The sequence below is a fragment of the Gobio gobio genome (genome assembly GCF_949357685.1).
Source record: "Gobio gobio genome assembly, chromosome: 4".
Classification (NCBI taxonomy): domain Eukaryota; kingdom Metazoa; phylum Chordata; class Actinopteri; order Cypriniformes; family Gobionidae; genus Gobio; species Gobio gobio.
Genome location: NC_137100.1, coordinates 9074244 through 9098546, shown reverse-complemented (window position 1 = coordinate 9098546; position 24303 = coordinate 9074244). Strand labels below are relative to the sequence as shown.

Below are 24303 nucleotides of genomic sequence, written 5' to 3'. Positions count from 1 at the left end.
GGATTGTGTTCTGTAAAGAGAGTTTGAGTTAAATAAATAATTTTGCAATGTGCTGCTGCTGCGGTTGGTCAAGCAAATGTCTGTGCTTTGTATCTGTTTGATATAATTGTAAATATATCAGTCCCTCCTTCGCCGCGTAAATTGCCTATTTCCGCGTGCAAAATATGCGGGGCTAGCATGATTTCATAATCCCCGCATTTTCGTTGCAAAAAGGTAATATATATAAAATGTTTGTTTACTTCACACACATTTCCCCCTATTGCCATGGGAACGTTTTGAAGTGATGTAATTACCCGACGCGAACGTCATCGAAAAGCTGCAAACCCCGTGGTGAAACCATAGATATCAGTGAAACCATGATGAAGCACGCAAATTCCCATCTGCCAACAAAAATAACAGCAAAAGACCGCGCAAAGCAGTTTCCCGGTGTGTTGACCGATTTCAAAACACTGCATCATGAAGCTTCGAAGCGTTATGAATCAGTGAGTCGATTCAGCGGTTTGGATCGCCAAAGACGTATTTCAGCGAGTTTGACACGCGATCCAAATCATGAATCGACTCGCTGATTCATGTGTCAGACTGGAGAAAAACTATTCTCGTAGTGTGGCATATTCCTTTTGTAAAGCTACAGAACTTGTTTGACTCAATGTTTTGTGAATTTGAGCCATGTTGAGCCAGGTCTTCAATAAAACAAGATGAAAACAAGATAAAACTTAAATATTCCCAGCACTTTCTGTGATGTAGTGCTTTTTTTCTCTTTTTCATCAAACCGCAGTTTTTGCAAGTTCCCGCAATTTTTCCGCATAAAATTGCATAAATATCCCGCATTTTCCATCGCATTTTTTAAGAAAACGTGCCGCATAATCAAGGATTTTTGCCCCTGACAATCACAAAAAAAAAGGTCGACAACTCGTCAGCGATTCTCTCAAATCGCGTCTTTCATAATTCACACTGAGAAATTGTCACTCACACGCACGAGCACCGATTAGCCTATGATTTCGGGCATTTGTCGTCGATTTCCCAAAACCTGTCTGCGAGTCAAAATCGGGCTGTGTGAACTCGGCATAAGCGACAACGTTATCGGGTAATGCAGCCCAGAGCAGAAGCTACAATCAGGTTAGGAAAATTCCCTTTATACAAAACATACTAACATTACAAGGGCAGCACAGGAAACATTAAAAACAATAAAACACTGCAGTTCATGACCCCTTTAATGACACAAATTTTGATGTTGCTATAACTTTCCACCAATTATGATCCACTCATATTTCCACCTTTTTTTAACATTTCTCCTACACTCTTCCTTTATCCATCATACAGAGTCTAATTTCAGCAACTTCTCTGGCTCCTAAAGGCTTCTCTTAAATGCCATCAATCATGTTAAGGTTTTGGTGGAGGATGAGAGAGCGAACCCCTTATCGTTTGCCTGGGTATTACCCAGAAGAAGAAAAAACACACTAATGTGAACAGAGACCCAAATACATCCATCACTGCATATGGATGTAGATAATAAAGATTGGGATTCAAACACAATCACTTGGGTGCAATTTTCCCCCACTGCATATGCACCACACATATACATATACCTACAGAAATCACTCACACATACAATATCACTGGTTATTACTGATCAAAAGACCAGGGAAGAGAAAATATTGCAATAACAATCATTTATCATCGCATTGAGACTTCAAGTTATTCCTGAGATACTGCCAAGCTATCACTGTAATGTAAGTAATGTAATGTAAGATACAAACATCTGCTAAAATAGCTATTAACATCACTGCGTCTGTCTGTACAGACAAAGACCCTTCCGTGTCTTTTTGGAAGAACAAATTGATGGTTATGAATCATTTTAAGAGTAGAAAATTGAATGTAACCGGTACTTTTAAAAAGATACTTTTAAACCATTTATAATAAACAACTAGATGAAGAGGATTGTCAAGACCAACTTTATGATGGCGTGAGAAAGCCTGACCAGAAAGTTCAAATTCGTTTAAATAGCTTGAATCGATAGATAGATATACTTCAACGGATCCTCATTGGGATCAAACAAAAAATAGATTTTACATATTTATAATAACGCAGTTCCCAATAGGACTCCTAATTATCCCCAATAATTATAATTACTAATAGGATAAACTGTCCCTGTGGGACCCTGTAAAACCCATGGAAGGTTTTAAAAATTGTTCAGATTCCCATGTGATTTCCTTTAATTGTGCAGGAACAAAAAAAAGTTATTCCAGTACAAGTAGAGATCTGATAAATATTATTATTAAATATTCAAAGATAAAAGAATTTAAAAATCCTGTAGGAATTTTACTTTGTAGGAAATGTGGGAATTGTTTCAGAATCAAATCCATTAGGATCCTTTAGGATTGCCTCCAAATCATGCCACAAATTCCATCATGAATCCTGTACACATTCCTTTAGGATATTTGTGATACATTATGAGGACCAGTCAACGGTCCCCACAAGGAAAGCAGATTAATAAACATACTAAATAATGAAAATCTAAAAATTCTTTCTGTGAGGAGTGGTAGAAAATATCAGGTATGTATAAAAATGTGTGTGTCTGTGTATGTGTGTGTGTTCTTGTTTAACCTACACTGAGTGGACCAAATGTCCTCACAAGGATAGTAAAATGTGAAAATGTTGGGCCCCATGAAACATGAAAACAGCTTATTAATCAGACTAAATCAGAATTTTGTGTGATGGGTAGGTTGAAGGGTAGGGTTAGTGTAGGGGGATAGAATATATAGTTTCTACAGTATAAAAACCATTACATCTCTGGAAAGTCTACAGAAAGATATAAAAATAAGTTTGTATGTGTGTGTGTGTGTGTGTGTGTGTGTGTGTGTGTGTGTGTGTGTGTGTGTGTGTGTGTGTGTGTGTGTGTGTGTGTGTGTGTGTGTGTGTGTGTGTGTGTGTGTGTGTGTGTGTGTGTGTGTGTGTGTGTGTGTGTAAGCCGCACAGTGTTTAAATGCACAGGCAGTGCGGTAAACGTGCAGATGTATCACACCAGCAGATGACACAGAATAGCTGAGCTCCAGACACACACTATGGTTTAGCGGTTGAGTATGTGTGTGTGTGTGCAACAGATTTTGAACATGTTCCCCTAGGCTCCTTTATTTGCTGTCTGCTCCCAGCTTGATTCATCAAAAATTCAACATATACTGACAAGGCAGATTTGCTCTGTAATGAAAAATGTCTTGTCTTTTCATGTGGAAAACATTTGCTGCTTCCAATCGCTAAAATAGTTTGGTGGGTTGAAATTCAACTACAAAAAAAAAAATTCTAAAAAAGAAAATTGGTTGCACTTTATTTTACAGTAAGCACACTTCTTACAGTGTACTTACCTAAGAATGTTCTGGGTAATATAAGTAACTACATGGGTTAAGGTTCGATTTAGGTGTAGGTTCAGGGTTGGTAGCTAGTTATTCATTTCTATAATAGGTACATAGTATGTACATGGGGAACAGGACTGTAAAATAAAGTGCTACCAGAAAACCATTCTATTACCATTATATCCAAATCTAAAAATCAAATCTTCAAACTAATTGTTGGGGATTTAACGGAAATAACAGTCCGGGGTTGAGAGGGCGTTGTGGTAGTCAGAGTACCAGAGTACAGATTAAAATATAGAAGTGCGTACTGGCCCACTTCAAGCACTGTATATATATATATATATATATATATATATATATAATTTAAATGTATGTGCCCTTGTCATCTTTATTCTAAATAACTTCCCCTCCTTTTTACTGCGATATCTCTTCTCATCCAACAAATTCCAACCAAGTCCCTCCCTACATTTCTAATTGTTTGAGAAACCATTTCACTCGGATATATCTCACAATAGGGAAGAAAAGACTATCACAACTGTCGTTTCTTGCTGGCTTTAATCCGACTAACACTGATCATTTATGGAGCAATTAGCTGATAATGCTGTGGTCACTGATTTATCATACAACCCGACTCAAAGTACATCCAAAATTAGTCTCCTCATGTGAACTATCTATACAAGAGAAGTGTACTGGCATTGACTCCCTACAGTGTATGAGTTGGACTAAAGTAATTACCGGTTACACGAACTGAATGACCGCTAATCCCTCTGATCTTTGACCTGTGACTCTAAAGTGCTAGCATGAGCGACAAGTTAGACACAGTTTGAAAACACTACACTGAGGTTTTTGAGTTTAAGTTAAATTATGCAAAATAGCTACACGTGTTCTCCAAAAAGCACTGTTGAAAACAAGCCACAGCCACTTTGCCTGTGTACATTGGCCATGTTCCATATTTGCAGGACCTGGAAGGCAGTAGGCCTACTGTATTGATATTCCTTGATATTCACTCTACAGGGTGCTGGAGGGTTCATGGGAGTTTGCCCAACCAGTCCACATTTGTTTTGTAGATTTGGAGAAGGCTTTCGACTGTGTCCCTCGTGGCGCCCTGTGGAGGGTGCTGGGGGAATATGGGGTCCGGGGTCCTTTGCTGAGGGCTGTCCGGTCCCTGTATGACCGAAGCAGGAGTTTGGTCCGCATTGCCGGCAGTAAGTCAGACTTGTTCCCGGTGCATGTTGGACTCCGGCAGGGCTGCCCTTTGTCGCCGGTTCTGTTCATAATTTTTATGGACAGAATTTCTAGGCGCAGCCAAGGGCCGGAGGGTGTCAGGTTTGGGGACCACACGGTTTCGTCTCTGCTCTTTGCGGATGACGTTGTCGTGTTGGCCCCTTCTAACCAGGACCTTCAGCATGCACTGGGACAGTTTGCAGCCGAGTGTGAAGCGGCTGGGATGGGGATCAGCACCTCCAAATCCGAGGCCATGGTCCTCAGTCGGAAAAGGGTGGCTTGCCCACTTCAGGTTGGTGGAGAGTTCCTGCCCCAAGTGGAGGAGTTCAAGTATCTAGGGGTCTTGTTCACGAGTGAGGGGAGGATGGAACGGGAGATTGACAGACGGATCGGTGCAGCTTCTGCAGTAATGCGGTCGATGTACCGGTCTGTCGTGGTGAAGAAAGAGCTAAGCCATAAGGCGAAGCTCTCGATTTACCGGTCAATCTACGTTCCTACTCTCACCTATGGTCATGAGCTTTGAGTCATGACCGAAAGGACAAGATCCCGGATACAGGCGGCCGAAATAAGTTTTCTCCGCAGGGTGGCTGGGCGCTCCCTTAGAGATAGGGTGAGAAGCTCAGTCACTCGGGAGGAACTCGGAGTAGAGCCGCTGCTCCTCCACATCGAGAGGGGACAGCTGAGGTGGCTCGGGCATCTGTTCCGGATGCCTCCTGAACGCCTTCCCGGGAAGGTGTTTCGGGCATGTCCAACCGGGAGGAGGCCCCGGGGAAGACCAAGGACACGCTGGACTATGTCTCCCGGCTGGCCTTGGAACGCCTCGGTGTCCCCCCGGAAGAGCTAGAAGAAGTGTCTAGGGAGAGGGAAGTCTGGGCATCTCTGCTTAGACTGCTGCCCCCGCGACCCGGTACCGGATAAGCGGAAGAAGATGGATGGATGGATGGATGGAAGGCAGTAGGCCTACTGTATTGATATTCCTTGAACAGTTGTTATGGTTTGTTCAAAACTGCTAACCAAAAGGCTGGGATACACTACACAACTTGTAAAATCTGAAGAGATTTTAAAACACAAGGCATCATACTGGTTACAGAAAAAAAACTGGGCATCATACACCAAACGACTGAGGACCATATACATGTTTTGATATACTCTGAATGGATGCAATCTTAGTCTGAAGCTTAAAAAAATCAGATTCTGTGGCTATCATACACTACGTGATTTTCTGTGAATTCTTTCAACTCCGACTGCCCAAAACTACTATTGTCTATTCGTCCAGACTGCAAATCAGGGCAAAAAGCTGAGCAAAAGTCATGTAGTGTATTCCAGCCTTAAAGGGTTAATTCACCCAAAAATGAAAAGTATCCAATAATTTACTCACCCTCAAGCATCCTAGGTGTATATGACTTTCTTCTTTCAGCCAAACCAAATTGGGGTTATATAAAAAAATATCCTGGCTCTTCCAAGCTTTATAATTGGAGTGAATAGTAACTGAGATTTTGAAGCCCAAAAAAAGCACATCTATCCATCATAAAATTATTTATAAAGTTATAAATATGACTTACAAAAATGCATCACTTCACTTCAGAAGGCCTTTATTAACCTCCTGGAGCCGTATGGATCCCTTTTATGATGGATGGATCCACTTATTTTACCTTCAAAATCTCATTTAACATTCACTTCCATTATAAAGCTTGGAAGAGCCAAGATATTTTTTTATATAACTCTGATTGTGTTTGTCAGAAAGAAGAAAGTTATATACACCTAGATGGCTTGTGGGTGGGTAAATTATGGGATCATTTTCATTTTTGGGTGAATTAACCCCTTTAAGTAATATGCTGCAATTAATTGAGCCTGAACTACATACAAAATTTCATGCATACTTTTTTTTGTACATAATGTCGGTTGAAGTGTTTTCTGCTTTCAACTTCAATTTCAGCTAATTTTGTTTGCTTTTACACTGGTTTAATAGTCTTAGATGTGTGCGAGTGTAAATGTACAGGATTAAGAGCTGGTGTCAACCTTTAATGGATGCCTTACTGTTGGCATGGCAACCAGACAGACAAACCAATCTGCTTTTAGCTCTTGGAGAGCTTAGTGCAGGTGGGCAGTGTGTTTTACTAACAACTGGTTTACTGCAAGTTAGGACTTCAAACCACGACTCACGACTTTGTAGCGTTCCAGGCAAAGTCACGCCAAACTGCCTGAGCTCAAGGAATTGTGATAGCTAGATGTAAACAAAGCATGGCGGACTGTACGGGGCTTATGCTAATTTACAATCATTTCTATTGCCAAAGGTGCTTACTCCTTGCTTATTTGAGGGAAACGAAGGAGAAAAACGGTGCATAAGGCAAGAGAAGCTGTTATACCTTTTATTTTACGTTATTTGTATATTTGGAAATGTAACACCGTAACACAAGTCACGGGTTTATGGGTTGCATGGAACGCAGCATAATATAAATGAAGAGGCTAAGGGAGTCCACAGAAACAGAAATATAAATGTGACATAGGGTTGATGTTGTAAAGAACTAACATTGTGATATTTTGCTTTTCTACAACGGGTAGAAAAGGCAAACTTTAAGAAAAAATTAGCTTTTTAATAATGTCAAAGTTTGTACTATTTTCCGTTTATTTTGATAAATAAAATATTTATTTTTTGTCAATAAATATACTGTCATTAAAATATGTTAAAAATACAGAAAGATTTTTACAGTAGTAACAATACATTTAATATCATATTTTTTAAATATGATGGTTTCATTATAAATATGGTGATTATCTCTAAGGTAACCCCCGAACTTAATATATGATATTTACCATCTGAATGTAACCGTGTCATGTCAACAAATGGAGAAGTCATCCGGCTGTTTATTATCATGTTGATTATTGTGCCTTTTGCCCCAACAGCAGGTGCGCATTTGACCCCAAATAACATACTTTTACATATTCTTCCATTATCAAAAAACTGTTGAAAATCATTGAGAAGACCTTTGTCTCTAAATATATTCAATCATTTTAGTGATTCTCATTTGCCACGCAAATCTAAAACATCAAATATTAGATCAAATTAGTGTAGTATCAACTTTGTGCTGCTGCCTGCGATCGCTGCAAGGATCAGACAAATTTCCACGTGCATCTTGAAAAGCGGATGTTTTGGAAAGTGCTACGGCAAGTTTTTTTTGCCATCTAGTGATTTAGAGGAAAATTAAATCAAAGGCACCTTTTACCCCGGTGCGCTTTTAGCCCCATTGAACCCTATACATGTAGAAAAAAAAGGAATTTCCACAAGATGACATGAATAGTTAAATTATTGAAAATAATTGTTCTAGAATGACTCGGGTGATTTCAGGTGTTTCAGAGGTCAGAGCAGTTTGAAAGTATTTTTTGGTAAATGAACCACGGTAAATATAAATTTATATTTTATAATACAGCTAGTCTGACATATATTTGGATGTTTCTCAGGCTAACTGCTTATGTGGAGATTTTTTGCTCAACAATACTGTGCAAGTTATAGAGAATAAACATGGTATGGTTAAATTAAATACAAAAATGTTTCCTCAAAGCTCACTGCCTAACTCAAAACACTCACCTTCCTCGAGCTCATCCAGATTGGTGATCTTCTGCGATCCATCGATGGTGAAGATGTATCTGACCCCTTGTGGCAGGTTGATGTGGTCAGACAGAGAGCGGGTCAGGTCAGCCAGAAGTGCATCAAATGTGCGGAAACGATCGTTGGCCACTGCATACACGATGCCCTTGAAGTAGCGGTCGCCGTTGCGGTAGAACCGTACCTTCTTAGCCTTCTTCTCATTGGTCAGAGCCTGGAGGGTGCGTGTGCGGTAAAAACTGCAGTGAGCACTGTGAGTGGGGCTGGGGAGGCCGTTGGCCCGGCCACCTCGTGGGGTCCGAGACGCCTTGTCCCGCTCATCAAAATGGCCGAAGTCCAGCTCCATGGCAACATGTTCAGAGGAGGCATCCATAGTGGTGGTGAAGGAGGTCTTGTACTGAGGAATTATGGGTCTGATGAGAAAGAAAATAAAAGACAAACAGAATTATTTTTGGTCTGACTAGTGAAAGCAAACTTTAAAAATACTAAAGGTAATTGTGACTTTTTATCTTACAATTCTGACTTATTTTCTTGCAATTGCAATTTCTTGCAATCTCGCAATTTTAACTTTTTTCCTCAGAATTGTGAGATATAAACTCGCAATTGCAAGTCAATATCTCACGATTCTAAGGAAAAAGTCAGAATCGCAAGATGTAAATTTGAAATTGCGAGAAAAAAGTGCGAATTGTGAGCTAAAAAGTCGCAATTACCTATTTTAAATGATTTCTTATTCAATGGTGGACACAAGCTTCCATACAAACTAAATCAGTTTAATGTTGTTTAAAGGCAATTAAGAGCTTCTACCGCACATTTGCCGCATGTTATACTTGTTATATATTCTACAGCATAAATACAAGTCTGTAGATAAATTGGAAAAAAATTCCACAAAAAAATACTGTATAAATGAGTCAATGACATATAATCTTGTAAAATGAAGGAGAAATCTAGTGTAAAACACGCATTCTCTTTGTATGTTTGGTTTCATATGATTTTGAAAAAACTTTTAAACAAGAAAATGTAATGTCTCGTGAAATAACCAAGTAAAATGTTATAACATAGTGTACACATCTTAATCATTCCTCAAAAGGTTTTTAAATATGTTTTTCAAATATCATAAATTATGAATTCAGGAATATCACAATGGGATAGCTTGAAGTGCACTCCATACACAAAGATATGAGCAAGTGACAGAATTCCAAATATTGCATAAAATAGAAATCTGACCTCAAAGTTTGTCATTCGAAGAACATTTTACCTGAAACACTGAAGCTAAATGTGTTTTGTGGTTTACGGCTATCATCGTGCAAGTACTACACATCTACACATGCTCTCTGTGTAACACACACTCCACAATGGTTTGGCCTACATACAGCAGACCCACACAAATTTCAATGTCACTCATGAGCTATTATTAAAGATTCCCTGTGGAGACAGTCTTTTCACAAAAAAACTAAACACTAGGAAACTGAAGGTATATGGTCAGGCAATATTTAACTACACTTACAGTAGATTGAGAACTTAAAGATATACACAAGTTTACTGAGTACACATGTATACAGTACATGCTAGCACTGATAACAACATATTCCACATCTAAATCAATCAACTGTTCTTCACTAGCCAGTATCCATGGCAACAGCTACACAAGCTTGCCATGTTCTCTAAAGGGATACACAGATGAAGCATGTAAACTTACTTTGCCCGTGGTTATGGGGGATTGTTTAGTCAATAATTCAAGAAGGTCCATATTTTGAAGCTATTTCTAACTTGTACTCAGCCTTAAAACTAACATATAGTTCTTGCAATTGTTTAACTATAGCATCTGTTACAATAAGGGCACGGCTCCTCATTACCATGCATGTCTTTTTTTTTTAATCTACAGCAAAATAGCAACACAGTTAGAAACTATAGCTACAAACATGCCACAGGTGCAATATACATCTTTAGTGAAAAATATATTCCCCTAACTGATTATCTATTACAAATTCTACAACTAGTCAAAATTTACCACAATAAATAGAATAGAACGTGATAAATTCTAGTAAATGTGGTCATCGTGAGTTTAAAAAGCTTGCTGGATGATGTTTTCCCCTCTTTTCATCAGTCATTTTAGTGGCTGTTTTAGATCATGTTCGACTTTCTCCATAGTGTTTTGCTACATTCTCAATAGAATTCAAATGGGTCAGACATTTTATCACAGTCATATTGCACAGACAATTGATCCGTTATAAAAGCAAAGAAGTAGCGGTACGCAAGAAAAATTGCAGGTACGCTTAAGAGTAAAATGTAGAAGCGCCCCATTTCGAGCACTGGAATTACCTGTAGAAGTTACAGGACATACATGGTGAAGTGTGTAATTTATTTCCACACCACCTACAACACCATACTGAGTGTAGTGTGAGATGGGGTGGAACCACATGTTTCGCTGTGTAAAACACCTGATATAGGAAAATTATGTCATTGATATGGCACCACAATTAACTGCACACTGCAGTCAAAAATACATTTTATTAGCTAATTGTCTGATCACTGACATAAATCAATGAAAAATAATTATATTTCACAGGTTTAAAAGCCATCCAAACAAATCTTCATGACTTCATTTGCAGCAACAGGCATTCATCAGCCACTAACACTGATGATTTTACTATTATCATGCAGCCACGCTAACATAGTGATAATAAGCACAAACATGCGAAGTTAATAGAAATATTGGAAGAAAACTTGTTTGAATGAATCAGGAATGGTCATTTTATTTTGGTAGTTAGGCTGAGAGTGAATGAGATTTGATTATATATGATGATATACATGCTACAGCTTAAAAATATTTTTATAATACATTGATTGGTTGCACTTTATTTTACAGTACGTGCACTTACGGTGCACTAAGGAAGTAGTGTAGTGGGCAATAACAAGGTAACTACATGGGTTAAGGTTATGTTTAGGGGCAATTTCAGGGTTATTACCTAGTTATTACCCAGTTATTATAATTATTATAATAAGTACATAGAATGTACATGCGGAACAGGACTGTAAAATAAAATGCTGAGCATAAACACATTTACATATTGATGTACTTAATATAAATAGCCTGCAATTGTACTTTTGGTATACTAAATTAATATACTTATGGCGTTTTCACACCTGAAAATCTGCACCAAGGTCCGGACCAAAGTTCATGTTTTGATACATTCTATACATTCGGTTAGTTGTGGTTTGGTTTCACATTGCAATTATGCGAGTGCACTAAAGAACTTTACATGACATACTTGCGTCCTTTCGTCGTCTTCTATGTGGGCTTCATCTTGACATTGATTGGTTTGTAAAAGGACGTGCGTCTGATGTCAGCGTCTTTGACAAGAATGAATGAACAGTATTGCTAGTGAACAGTGGGCATTGCTTGAATATTTCTTGTTGTTTCTAATTGTTTTTCGTTCAGAAAATGCTTTCACACTAGAAACAAACCAAACCTTTGTTAAGTTTGATCCGGACCGAGACTACCTCTTTTCGTCAGACTAAATTTCGTCTGTTTGGTCCGGGGGAGGTTTCACACCTGTAATTTTGATTCGGCCCAAACTGAAAAGTCAGATAATCCGGACCAAACAAGGTAGGTATGAAAGGGAAAGTCTACTACAAGTAATTTTGTACTTAATGCACTTTAGTTATCCTGAAGTAGTGCTGAGGTCCAACTAAAGATGTACTTAAGAATATTTGATTGTGCTAAAATGGAACTATTGCAATTTAGGTATACTAGCTTGCATTTAAAGATTTATATTATACAGTCAGTGATCAGACCATCCTTACTAATAGTTATATAAAAAAAATTTAGGCTGAACATTACTCCAAATAAAGTTTAATTATAATATGTATATCAGTCTAGCGATATGTCAGTAAATATGTTAATGGATTTGTACTACTTAGTATGAAATACATGTATTTTTAATCCATTTGGGTATAGATTTTTTTCACAAGGCTATGTATAATTTTCAATGTTAAAATAGATCCATTGGTCTTTATTTAAGTGCAAATTCTTGACATTTCGTTGAAAGTCCACCTACAATATCATGCCACTAAAATCCTCCCACAATCCACCACTCCCTTAGCGAGAACTGTGAGAAGAAAGCAAAAGAGAAGAGGCGGACATATATTTAGACTCCATTTCCACAGAAATATTGTCATTGAATATTTTTTTATCTTCAAAATCTTTTCAGGTGTGGGCTGATGATGGAGATCATTGTAGAGGTTTTCCTGGTTTGTAAAATAAGCCAGTGGCTTCTTCGAAAGTAGTGCAACATTTACATACACATGCAAATTTGATGTTCTAAAATAATAATCAAATAGGCTGTACAACAACTCTCTGTCAAAGTATGGAGAACCAAACAAACAGGCATGTCAAAATAATCGTCTAATCCAATAATCTAACAAAAAAAAAAATTATGTAATTATGTCATGACAACTCTCGGAGAGATTGACATGGTAATGGTAATGGATGTGACAATGTTAATGTATTTGGTCTTGGCGGAATAATCTGCTACACTGCTGCTGCTGCTGCAGTGCAAGTACTGAGACTTGCTACTGCCAATACCTTCACAGACATTCTGCTGCTGCACATGTGACATGCATGAAATAACCCCCTGTAACAGATCTATACAGGTGGAGCTGGGGAAGGTGGAGGGTTTCTGAAAGTGTGTTGCAGACTGCTAACAGCAACACTGCCGGCTCAATGGCCGCTAATGCAACAGCAACTAATCAGCTACGCTATGTAGATAAAGATGTGATCATTACCAAATGAGTTAAGGACCTATCAGCCTGCGCCATGAGTTTCATGGCAGAACTTGGTATTTATGGGAAAAAAAGATAATAGGAGAGAGAGAGAGAGAGAAAACCAGGTCAAACCATTGTAGGGTGGTCAAGCTAGTTTTTGGAGCATTCTTGCTGGAAACCAGCTCTCATGTACTCAGACTAGCTTTAACTAGCCTGACCAAAATGACCTACCAGGTCAACGTAAGCTTGTGTGGCTTGTGTGGCTCAGCTGATCACCCATCTAGACCAGCTTGGACTGCTATTGACCTTAAATGGACAGTCTGGATCAGATAGAAAGCATGCTAGCAGTTCTAACTGTTTGTTTAATAAAAATGATGGATTATGCTATTGTCGCTCAGAGCTAGCTAGAAGACTATGTATCACATATTTGCATATTGCAATGTAATAGATATATTGGAAGGCAGCATAATGTTGCTGCCTAGCTTTTGTAACAGACATTGTGTCTAGATAGGCAGCTCACAAGATTTTGGAACAGAGTTTATGTCTCTCTCTGATTAAAGTCCAGACTGAGAGGAAGGCAGATCCTGGCCACTGAGCTCTTGTGGACCAGGGCCAGAACTTCAAAAACACAGCTGCTCTCTTTAAACAAAACTCTCTCTACCCCTCCACAAAAGAAATGAGAAATAAAAGAAAGTGAAAGAAGGAGAGTGTTAGAAAAGGACAGTTGTCTCTGCTGCAGTTCCAACTGTATCTTTTCACATCACCCTTTTTTGGAGGATAAAGTGATTAAGCAAGAGCAAGAATGTAAAAGTCACTCACATAAACACACTAATGGCACGCATGCTTAGTAATATTTTTGGGACAAATTTGTATCTAGAAGTTAGAAAAACCTAACAAAATTTCCCAAAAAACTCCTTTTGGCATAATCCTCATTTGTTAAAACAGTAGGCCTATAAAAATAAAGTAATTGAAAGTTGCTGTTTGTTTGTTGGGTATGGGTTACAGTAGGTTACAATATTCAGAGCTGTATATAAAAACAATAGAAGTCTATGCTATGTCCCCATTTAGACAGCTAATGTGTGAGAGAGATCTGGGTAAACCCTACCTTATAAGGACAAAATGTCCCCACAAAGATGGCAATATCCAAAATCCTTGTCCATGTGGGGACATTTTTTGGTTCCCATGAGGAAAATAGCTTATGAATCAGACTAAATTATGTTTTTTAAAATGTAGAAATGCAAAAAAAAATTATGTAGGGGATGGAATAAACAGTTTATTATGCCTTATGAAAAGTCCCCATAAAACATGAAAACATAACGTGTGTGTGTGTGTGTGTGTGTGTGTGTGTGTGTGTGTGTGTGTGTGTGTGTGTGTGTGTGTGTGTGTGTGTGTGTGTGTGTGTGTGTGTGTGTGTGTGTGTGTGTGTGTGTGTGTGTGTGTGTGTGGCTAACATATGCCCCATCTGATTTCAATAAACAGTGGTCATCTGTCCATCTCTTTGTCACTGAGGTCTCCTGCCCCCAACAAGACTTTAACAACTTATACTTGCCCCTCCCACCCACCTTCTGCTGTCCCAGCAATTGGTCAATATTCTCATTCTGTTGCCGCACTCTACCATCTGAGCACACATTCCCTCAAAATACTCCCCCATAACCCCCTAAACCAACGATGGATCAATAAAGCTACACCACTCACACCACTCTACCTCATATTACACACACACACACAGACTCCTATTCAAAGCCAAATCAATATCTACTCATCAATGTCCTGATATGTTTTTAACGCTTTTTGTCTGCAGAACCGCCTGCTGTCAATAGCCCTGCTGCCTATTCCCAGTCTGGCAAATATCACACTGTGTCCTGGATTTGGTCGATTAAAGGTTTTGTTTAAATTCCGCCTGGAGACGGACAGTCACTTAAATAACAATACAACCCCTCTAATAAGGGATTACTGCCATACTGGGAGTTTTACTCAGCACTATCAATGTTTGATTCCATCCCTTTCATTTTAATACTTCCTAAAACAGGTTTTTCACACACCTTCATACTCATACAGCTTAGTATAAAAAAAAGTTTGTGCCACGGACATGAATGATACATCAAAATGCATGGTTTGTTGAGAAGTGTACAATTACTTCACAAAACCCGAATTTCCCAGTTTTTCGGCCCTGACACAAAATGACCAGCTAACATCCAATTCACTAATCCTATCATCAGAACATGGAACAGTGTGAACAGGAACTAGTCAGGAGAAATCCCTCGATCATTCGGATTATATTATAAGAGCATACTGGTTGCTATAAAAGAAGAGAAGAAGTGCATCCAGTCATTGTGTTTATGCGTTAGCAATGGTTACCTCCAAAGAAAGACGTGCAACCATCATTTCCTTGCATCAAAATGGTATCACACGCAAGGAAATTGCTGTGAAGAATATTGCACCTGAAAGAATCGTTTACCAGATCATCAAGAACTTCAAGGAGAGAGGTTGATCTGCAGTGACGAAGGCTTCAGGAGATGTGTGCTGAGTGTCCAGCAAGCACAAGACCATCTCCTCCTGAGGAGGAGAATCATGTCACCACTAGTGCAGAGCTTGCTCAATATTGGGAGCAGGTGGGTGTGAGTGCATCTGCACGCACGGTGAGGCCAAGACTTTAGCACAACGGCCTACTGTCAAGAATGGTAGCAAGGAAGCCACTTCACTCCAAGAAAAACATCAAGGACAGGCTGAAATTCATTCTGCAGGAAGTACAAGGATTGGACAGCAGAAGACTGGTAGAAAGTTAATTTCTCTAATGAAGTCCCCTTCCGACTGTTTGGGACATCTGGAAAATCGATTGTGAACGTTACCATGAGTCTTGTGTCGTGCCAACTGTGAAGCTTCCTGAGACCATCCAGTGTGGGTTTGCTTTTCATCCAAGGGAGTGGGTGCTCTCACATTTCTGGCCACTGCCATGAATAAAGAATGGTATCAAAACGAGTGATAATGAAGTGGCTCGGAGATCATTACATCGGAATCTTGGATCCGCGGCCAGTCAACTCCCTGGATCTTAATCCCATAGAGAACATGTAGTCAATCCTCAAAAGGTGAGTGGTCAAGCAGAAGCCCACAAATTGTGATAAACTTCGATCACTAAGAAGGCAAGAATGGATCAGTCAGGATTTGGACCAATGGCTGATATCCAGCATGCCAGAGCGAAATACAGAGGTTATGAAGAAGAAGGGTCACCATATTGAATGTTTTTTGGCAATAAAAGCCTTTAAAACTTCCAGTATACCATAAAAACATGAAAAACTGAAATACTGAAGCGGCTTACTTCATAAAACACAAAATGTACCCATGTACTTTTGAAGGGTTTTGAATTCTGAGTGCAGCTCTAAGCTTGAAGTATTCTTGAAGTCATTAAAAAGATGTATGCACCAAAACAGGATACAAGGTAGAAGATGAGAGAGCGTGGTGTAAACAACTCTGTGGAACTACAATACTTTTGGCCAAGGCTATACAGTATTTCACCACTAGTTAATCTGCCACTTGGTAGAAGCTAGCCAAATTAGGCAGATGCCATGGTTGTCTAACCCATCCTTTGCTAAATACAGGTTTTAAAAGGTTCCTTTACAGTTAAAAGTGCCTATTTTTGTTTTGGAGGTCTCCTACAATAAGTGTATATGCATCCAAGTTCAAAAACTATTACATGTTCCCAAAACAAATGGTTTGATAAAGGATTTGGTCTCTCTACACCAATCCTTTCCAAGAACCTACTCTGCTCTGATTGGTGCAACTACAGTGTTTGACTGTCAAATGTATTGTGCACTTTGATCTTTGAAACTTTGCAGACCTTTTACATTCACAAACAGCTATAAAACACACTCTAAGGAAGGTAATATCTCAAAAAGTATAACAGGGGAACATTAACATATAGTGTCATCTGAAATCTGAGATGTCAGAAATGCCAAACGCTACAACTGTCCTTGATCTGATCTAATTTCTTGGCATGAGAAAAGAGAGTAACAGTATGTCAGAGTTAAAGAGAGAGCTCTGGCAGTATTAGACTATTTAAGTGATTAACCTACTTTATTTTTCACAGCAGAAAACAACCTGGGTAACGAAACATAGTAAGCAGTTGTAAAGTAACATGTAAAGTTGCATGCTCATATTACAGCCCATTAAGTACGTTAGCGAAATCTCTGTAAAAGAAAAACTTTGCATTCTACTTGAGCATCAAATTTTGTGTCTGCACATCTTAAATACACATCTGAAATCTCTAATTTCATTTAAACACAGCCAATAAAATGTTGCGTTTCAGTTATCAACTGTATTTGCAATGAAAATTGTTGAAGTTTGTCTTGTTTGCTAGAATTAGTTTTGTACTGAATAAAGCAAGGACATTAGAACTCTGCCAAAAGTGTATCTGATGTGTTCAGTGATTAGGATATAAAGCTATGTGTAGCGTCAAAGTCCCTTTACAACAAGTCATTTCACTCGGCGGCCATCTTTGAAGCACCTCTCGGGCATGCAAGTGCAGGTCCTATCTCTTTGAATGGGGACTGTTCACCAAACTTACGAATAAATTTCATATTCGAAATCACCAATGAGGTCTGACAACTGTCCTAAGCACCCGTCTCAGAACGCTTGACTGTTTCTATAGCAACCCGAGCTTCAAACGACAGCTGTAGTGACGCGTGACTTTACTAATCAACGATTGGCTCTTTCATTTAGAAGGCGGGGCTTATTCGCCATATTGGGCATTGTACCTTCTCCCATCCATAAGTAATCGGAGTGCACTGTCTTCCTATATATAAAGTCTTTGCTAGCGCTACTACCGAGAAACGCTACTGATCAACAGATACGATTTTAAAAATGGTTTCTTCTCAAATCTATATTTCATGTCCCTGCAATTATTGATGTGGTGAAAAGTTGTGTAATAAGTGGTATGATTGTACATTAAAACTCCGTCTTGTTTGTCTTGACTCAAAACCTTGCAAAATATTTGACTTCAGTGAGCTAGTAAAATACTTATCAATATTTTGTGTTTAATTAATTACTTATATGGCAAGTAGTCGTGTAATAAGCAGGATAATGTTGTCTGGCTATCACCAGACCAAGCTCAATTTAAGATTGAACATTGGTCTGGGGAGTCTGCTCTGTATTTTCTACTGCCCAACCGAGCATAAACGCGCATAAATTAAATTACTCTGTACGCAATTGGATAGTCCTTCAACCAATCAGACCACAAGAGGCATGATCAACGGGCAACCACCCATCGCTTCTCTTTCCGTCATCGAGATAATCCCTCCAATAGCGGGCCAGGTGGATAAGGCAATCTGTGATTGGTTCCCGCAAAAGTGTAACAGAAGCAGTAGAAATTAATGTACAGGTTTCCAGACTGAGTTGCCGGGCGAAATCAAATCGCTGACAGATCAGGCTGAGTTTACCCAGTCTAAGGATAATGTATATCCAGATGATTGTTTTCGCAAAATAAAACCCTTCAGGGTGATACAAGACCCCTCTGTTTTAACTGGCTGGATGTACAATATCCCTTACATAATATCCAGCAATAAATTACTCTTAACCAATGACAAAATTGCAAGGCTGCATTGCAACAGTACCCTAAAATAGTAGCTATCTAATGGAATCATCATTAACCAGTAGTCACAGACTAGGTTACATTAGCCAAAAAGCCATTTTCAGAGCAGCATTTCGATGAAAAATTACAATTTTCCCCCTTTGGAATAATATACACTGATGAATCATTCACAGGAATTTGTTTCAATAAAGTCAAAAGGGTCCATTTTGATTTCATGTTGACTTTAGAGAGGGAAACACTACAACATTAAAAAAGTGCTCAGCGACTGAGATGATACTCATCCATAACGGTGTTGACACACAGCAAACACAGAGCATGGTTTATTAATCTAAGGCTTGATATGACATGTCAAATCCATATCAGCGTTTGAGAAGAGGCATTAACTGTTGACTAAGAAGAATCTAAATATTTAAAGGCTGCTCTTTCAGATCCCAGGACAATTCGAGATCTCATTTTATGTTTCATTTAACCATGATTGTTGTCCCAGTTGTTTCTCCTTTTTTAATTATTTTTTTTTCTTCATTAAAATGAATGTGCATAACAAAGCTCAGATAATTAAATGTCAAATCTGAGCCTTGATGGAATTGCTGAGATGGCTTTTGAAGCTTTGGAGGAGATAAGCAATATCACTAGGGTCTAATGATAAAAACTAAGAAGCAAGAGGCTAAAGCAAACATCTCCATTTAATCTTTATATGTAGTCTCATTGCTATTTTGGAAAAATACAAAATATATTAAAGGAATCTAACTTGTGATTTGTATTTACTATGGGATAGTAAAAGGTTCCACAGCAGTTGTATTATGTTCATAGCACAGATTCCCAGTACTTTCAGACCTACACTGTATACAAATCCTTTAGGACTTGTCAGACGGCTAAGGTACTTCCATCTCTATTGACTTATTTAGAGGAATCCTATAAACTCTTGTCGGTGCTACCTAGCTTGACGACACCTCAATTAGCTCCTTAATCAGCACCCACAGCCTGACCTCCACTATCTTTAGCCTGTAATGATGGGATTTCTGAGAGTTAGGTTGCTACAAGTCAGCTTATTTGACTTCCTCGCACCAATCCAAAATCACCATACACGGCACTACAGAGAGAGTTCTCAAAAGGCCATCACATGGACTTTGATATCTATTAGTAGTCAATATGGGTTTTTCACTGACCAATTCTTTAAAATCGACCTTAGGTATTCTGAGTGGTTGTAATGGGTGGATGAAGGTGTTCTGAGGGGTTGACATAGCATTGCTATTCGGTGTTCTATGAGAACATTTCTTCAACAAGCTTAAAGGTATAGTTCAAACAAAAAATTTAATTCTGTCATCAATTACTCACCCTCATATTGATCCAAACCTGTAAGACGTTTGTTCATCTTTTATTAATCTTTTATTCACATATAAACTTCCATCAACTCACACATCAGTTGTGGTAAACAGAAGCTCAAGCATGTTTTCTTGATGTGCAAGAACCAATGAGGTTCATTCTCATGTTACGCAGCATGTTTGAGCTTCCACAAGAACCAATTAGGTTAATTTTCGTGTTACGCAGCACATTTGAGATTCAGCAAGGACCAATGAGGTTCATTCTTGAGTTACTTGGCACGTTTGAGCGTCCTCAAGAACCAATGAGGTTCATTCTTGTGTTACGCAACACGTTTGAGTTTCTGCAAGAGCCAATGAGGTTCATTCACAAGAACCAATTAAGTTCCTTCTTGTGTTACGCAGCATATTTGAGTTTCCACAAGAACCAATTAGGTTCATTATTGTGTTACTCAGCACATTTGAGCTTCCACAAGAACAAATGAGGTTCATTCTTGAGTTACGCAGCACGTTTGAGTTTCTGCAAGAGCCAATGAGGTTCATTCACAAGAACCAATTAAGTTCCTTCTTGTGTTATGCAGTATATTTGAGTTTCCACAAGAACCAATGAGGTTAATTTTCGTGTTACGCAGAACATTTGAGATTCAGCAAGAACCAATGAGGTTCATTCTTGAGTTACTTGCCACGTTTGAGCCTCCTCAAGAACCAATGAGGTTAATTCTTGTGTTACGCAGCACGTTTGAGTTTCTGCAAGAGCCAATGAGGTTCATTCACAAGAACCAATTAAGTTCTTCTTGTGTTACGCAGCATATTTGAGTTTCCACAAGAACCAATGAGGTTCATTCTCATGTTACTCAGCACGTTTGAGCTTCCACAAGAACCAATGAGGTTCATCCTCGTGTTACTCAGCACGTTTGAGCTTCCACAAGAACCAGTGAGGTTCATTCTCGTGTTACGCAGCATGTTTGAGTTTCCACAAGAGCCAATGAGGTTCATTCTTTTGTTATGCAGCACGTTTGAGCTTCCACAAGAACCAATGAGGTTCATTCTTGTGTTACACAATTTGTTTGAGCTTCTGCAAGAACCAATGAGGTTTGTTCTCGCGCATCAAGCCGGTTCATGAGCTTCTGTTTATGTTCGCCGATCAATGTTTATAAGTGAATAAAAGCCTACATTTAATCTGTTCATCGTATAAAGCGATCAAGTCTAATCAACTAAATTCATATGGATTAGTTTTACAATCTCTTTATGAACTTTTTGAAGCATCAAAGTGCTAGTTGTGTAGCTGCCAATGGAGGCACGGAGAGCTCTCAGATTTCATCAAAAAGATCTTCATTTGTGTTCTTATGATGAATGAAAGTCTTACGAGTTAAAAACGACATGAAGGTGAGTAATTAATTTACATTTTGCGTGAACTATCCCTTTAGCCACACAATTTGAGGTATCATATTTTAGTTATACATGAGAAATATTTCTGCAATAAGATTTAAACATTTCGTTAACATTGGCCATTTTTAGTGGCTAGCTGTTATTATGCATTTGTGGTAATTAGTTAGCACAAATGGTATAGTGGGGTTGTCTTGCCAATAGGGCGGTCTGTGGCATTTAGACCTGGGCCTGAGTCCAGTGTGACTGCCAGAAGGGATTGCAGCAGCTTTTCCAATTAAAGCCTGGCTACTACTCCTCTCGCCTCACCTTGGAATACACACAAAATAATGCAGAGAAATCTGTAAACAAAGACACGCAGGACACAATAAACGTATAAAGAAAGAGAATTTGAAAACGACATGCACACTCAGATGTGACATTAAAGAACCATCCAAGGTTTGATTACAAAAGCCTGTGTAATATGTTGAGGCGACGCCCATGACTGAGGTGGCCCACAGATATTCCCCTCCCTGTTGTGCATTAGTGCTGATTTATGGGTCTGTTATTTGTCTAATCCTGTTGACCGTGTCCCTCTGTACCGGTAAAAAAAAGAGGGATTACATCCTTATTGTGGTCACACAAACACACTACACACCTCGAGTGCTTTTTTTTTTACGGCCATCACTGGTGCAGAGGGGATTTGGGCCTGGTCCACAGCTGACACAAGGGCTCCTACACATCCACCCATCCACCCATGATGAGCAGAGATGACTCAAATGCACCCTCATACACCAGAACCCAGCAACTGAGACGCACTGAATCAGCAAGATTCCTAGTGCCATCCAGACATGCCAGTTGATGACAGTAATAATTTAGAGACAGCGCCTCTACTGCTTTTATTAAATGAAAATTCTGAAATCATTTACTCACTCTTATCTCATTACCAACCCTCATCTCATTATCAACCCATGTTCTTCCTTCAGAGGAAAACAAAATGAGATGTTTAGCAGAATGTCCAAACTGCTAGCTACGCTCACGTGACATCTGAATGCAAACAAATGGCATACATTTCGGTCTTTTCTTCACACAAAGCTATTGTTTGCCTTCAGAAGATTTAGAATATAGCGTATAAGTCATTTGGACAACTGGTGCTTTCTGCCTTTTTGGAGCTTGAAAGCCCCAGTCCCACCCTATTCACTTTCATTTTGTAGAGAAGAGCTGCATGGGCATTCTGCCTAACATTTCTTTTGGTGTTCCACAAGAAAGAAAGACTTTGGATAGACTATTACTTTATAAAGAAAGGATTCATCACTGCACCATGGTACTACTGTACTTCTTTTGTAAGGGAAAGACCTCCAGTGAAGGTAGTCATAAGCCAATCGTCTGTTTGCCGTTTATAAAACACTGCTGTTTCACTATGACAGGTTCAAACTTTTCCCGTTGTACCGTTGGTTAATAAATTCTGATGTCACACTGTGTGCTGCAGTGTATAGAGTCCAGTTACACATCACACACTGAATCACACACAATGAGAAGGATAAAATTGGTCATAGTGAAAGCAAATGGTCTCCAGGGGCAAGTCCGTATACCCCACTCCCCCCATCCACCCGCCCAGAGTGCTCTGTGAGCCTGTTTCATTGTGTCTCTTTGGCACATGCTGCACTACAGCAAATTCAGGATGGGTCTTATACTTCACACTCACACACACTGCAACCTCCCGAGTATTAGAGTACCCTACACTCCTCTGAAATCTTGCAGAGACAATAAAGTTTCGCTTACATTTGCTACAATCTGAATACATTTAAAATACACAATTTGGAACTAACCCAAAATTATTCTAATAGGAAGTTTCTTTTAAGATTATAAAATAACATAGTTTAAATCAGACATTTTAGAACACTTACTGTAGCTCCCAATAAGACTATTAGGATTCCCAATAGGATAAAATACCTCTGAGTTTATGATTTCTACTAACTGTCAAGTAACAAGACGTTATTCCATTACAGTTGTAAAAAAAAACACACAACATCTAACAGGACACAAGATCTTAATTGATTTTTAGAGGATTCCCATTCAATCTCATTAGTATTGGTTTCAGATTAAATCCTATAGGCTACACATTCCTTTAGCATTTTTTGACAAGGGCACATTTTTCCTAGAGAATTAAATATAGCCTTTTTTCTCTCTTTTTACTATCAGCATATAATTTTGTTAATATATATATATATATATATATATATATATATATATATATATATATATATATATATATATATATATATATATATATATATATATATATATATATATATCCTATCCTCGAACCTTGAACCACCTGACTGTTCAATCCACTAACATCCCCAAAAATCTCTCTTTATACTTCTGACATTAAAGTAACTCACTAAACGTTAGCATGGCTACATGAAATACGTTTCGATCAACACGTTTTTCTTTTAAAGTAAAAGTCTACCGGCGTTTGACTTACCAGTGGTACAGTGCGCTGCTGCTGCTGTGTGAGTGTGTGTGGGTGGGCGTGGATGCTGCAGGATCGCGCTGCGCTCCGTGTCTTTGTCTGCCGCTTCAGCTGCTGCTCTGCCTGCGATGCCTCCCTACCGGCACACCGCGCGGTCCTAGCGCCGCCCCACACACGCCCACTGAGCACAGTCGACGCCTACTGCAGGATGCGTCCAGAAACATCTGCATTCATGTGTTAATACACTATCATCGAGTCATAAAGTCGTATAACCTCAACTTGAAGCATAATGTGCTGCAGTTAAAGATGTTATTGACTGTTGACTACTCAATGATTGAGTGTATACTTAATACTGCTCACTATTTTCAATCAATAGTTTGATATGGTAAATTGTGCGTTTAATTAAAAAAAGTTATCATCTTAAAGTGCCCCTTTTATGCTATTTTAAAGGCTTCTAATTTTGTTTTGGAGGTCTCCTATACAACAGGTTTCCATGCTTCAAAAGTAAAAAAAACGTTTCATTTTCTAAGAATATAGCCTACATTGCAATTACATTTTTCAATGATTCTCAAAAGACTCAACGGATGAATCAGTCTGTCTAAAGACCTGTTCACACCAAG

At 38.8% G+C, this 24303-nt stretch overlaps 1 protein-coding gene across 2 annotated transcripts in view; it reads right to left on the bottom strand.

Annotated features, from left to right (window-relative positions):
• LOC307125267 (neuronal migration protein doublecortin-like) overlaps positions 1-23829 on the bottom strand; it is a 71507-nt gene extending 47678 nt beyond the window's left edge. The window contains exons 1-2 of one of the 2 annotated variants that reach the window (XM_079815009.1): positions 23696-23829; positions 8158-8588 (exon numbers count right to left, since the gene is read on the bottom strand). In XM_079815009.1, the coding sequence (XP_079671135.1) occupies positions 8158-8548 (391 nt within the window). In that variant the 5' untranslated portion in view covers positions 8549-8588; positions 23696-23829. The remainder of the gene's footprint in view (positions 1-8157; positions 8589-23695) is intronic. The other variant, XM_079815010.1, reaches the window with a different exon arrangement.
• Between the last annotated feature and the right edge of the window lie 474 nt (positions 23830-24303).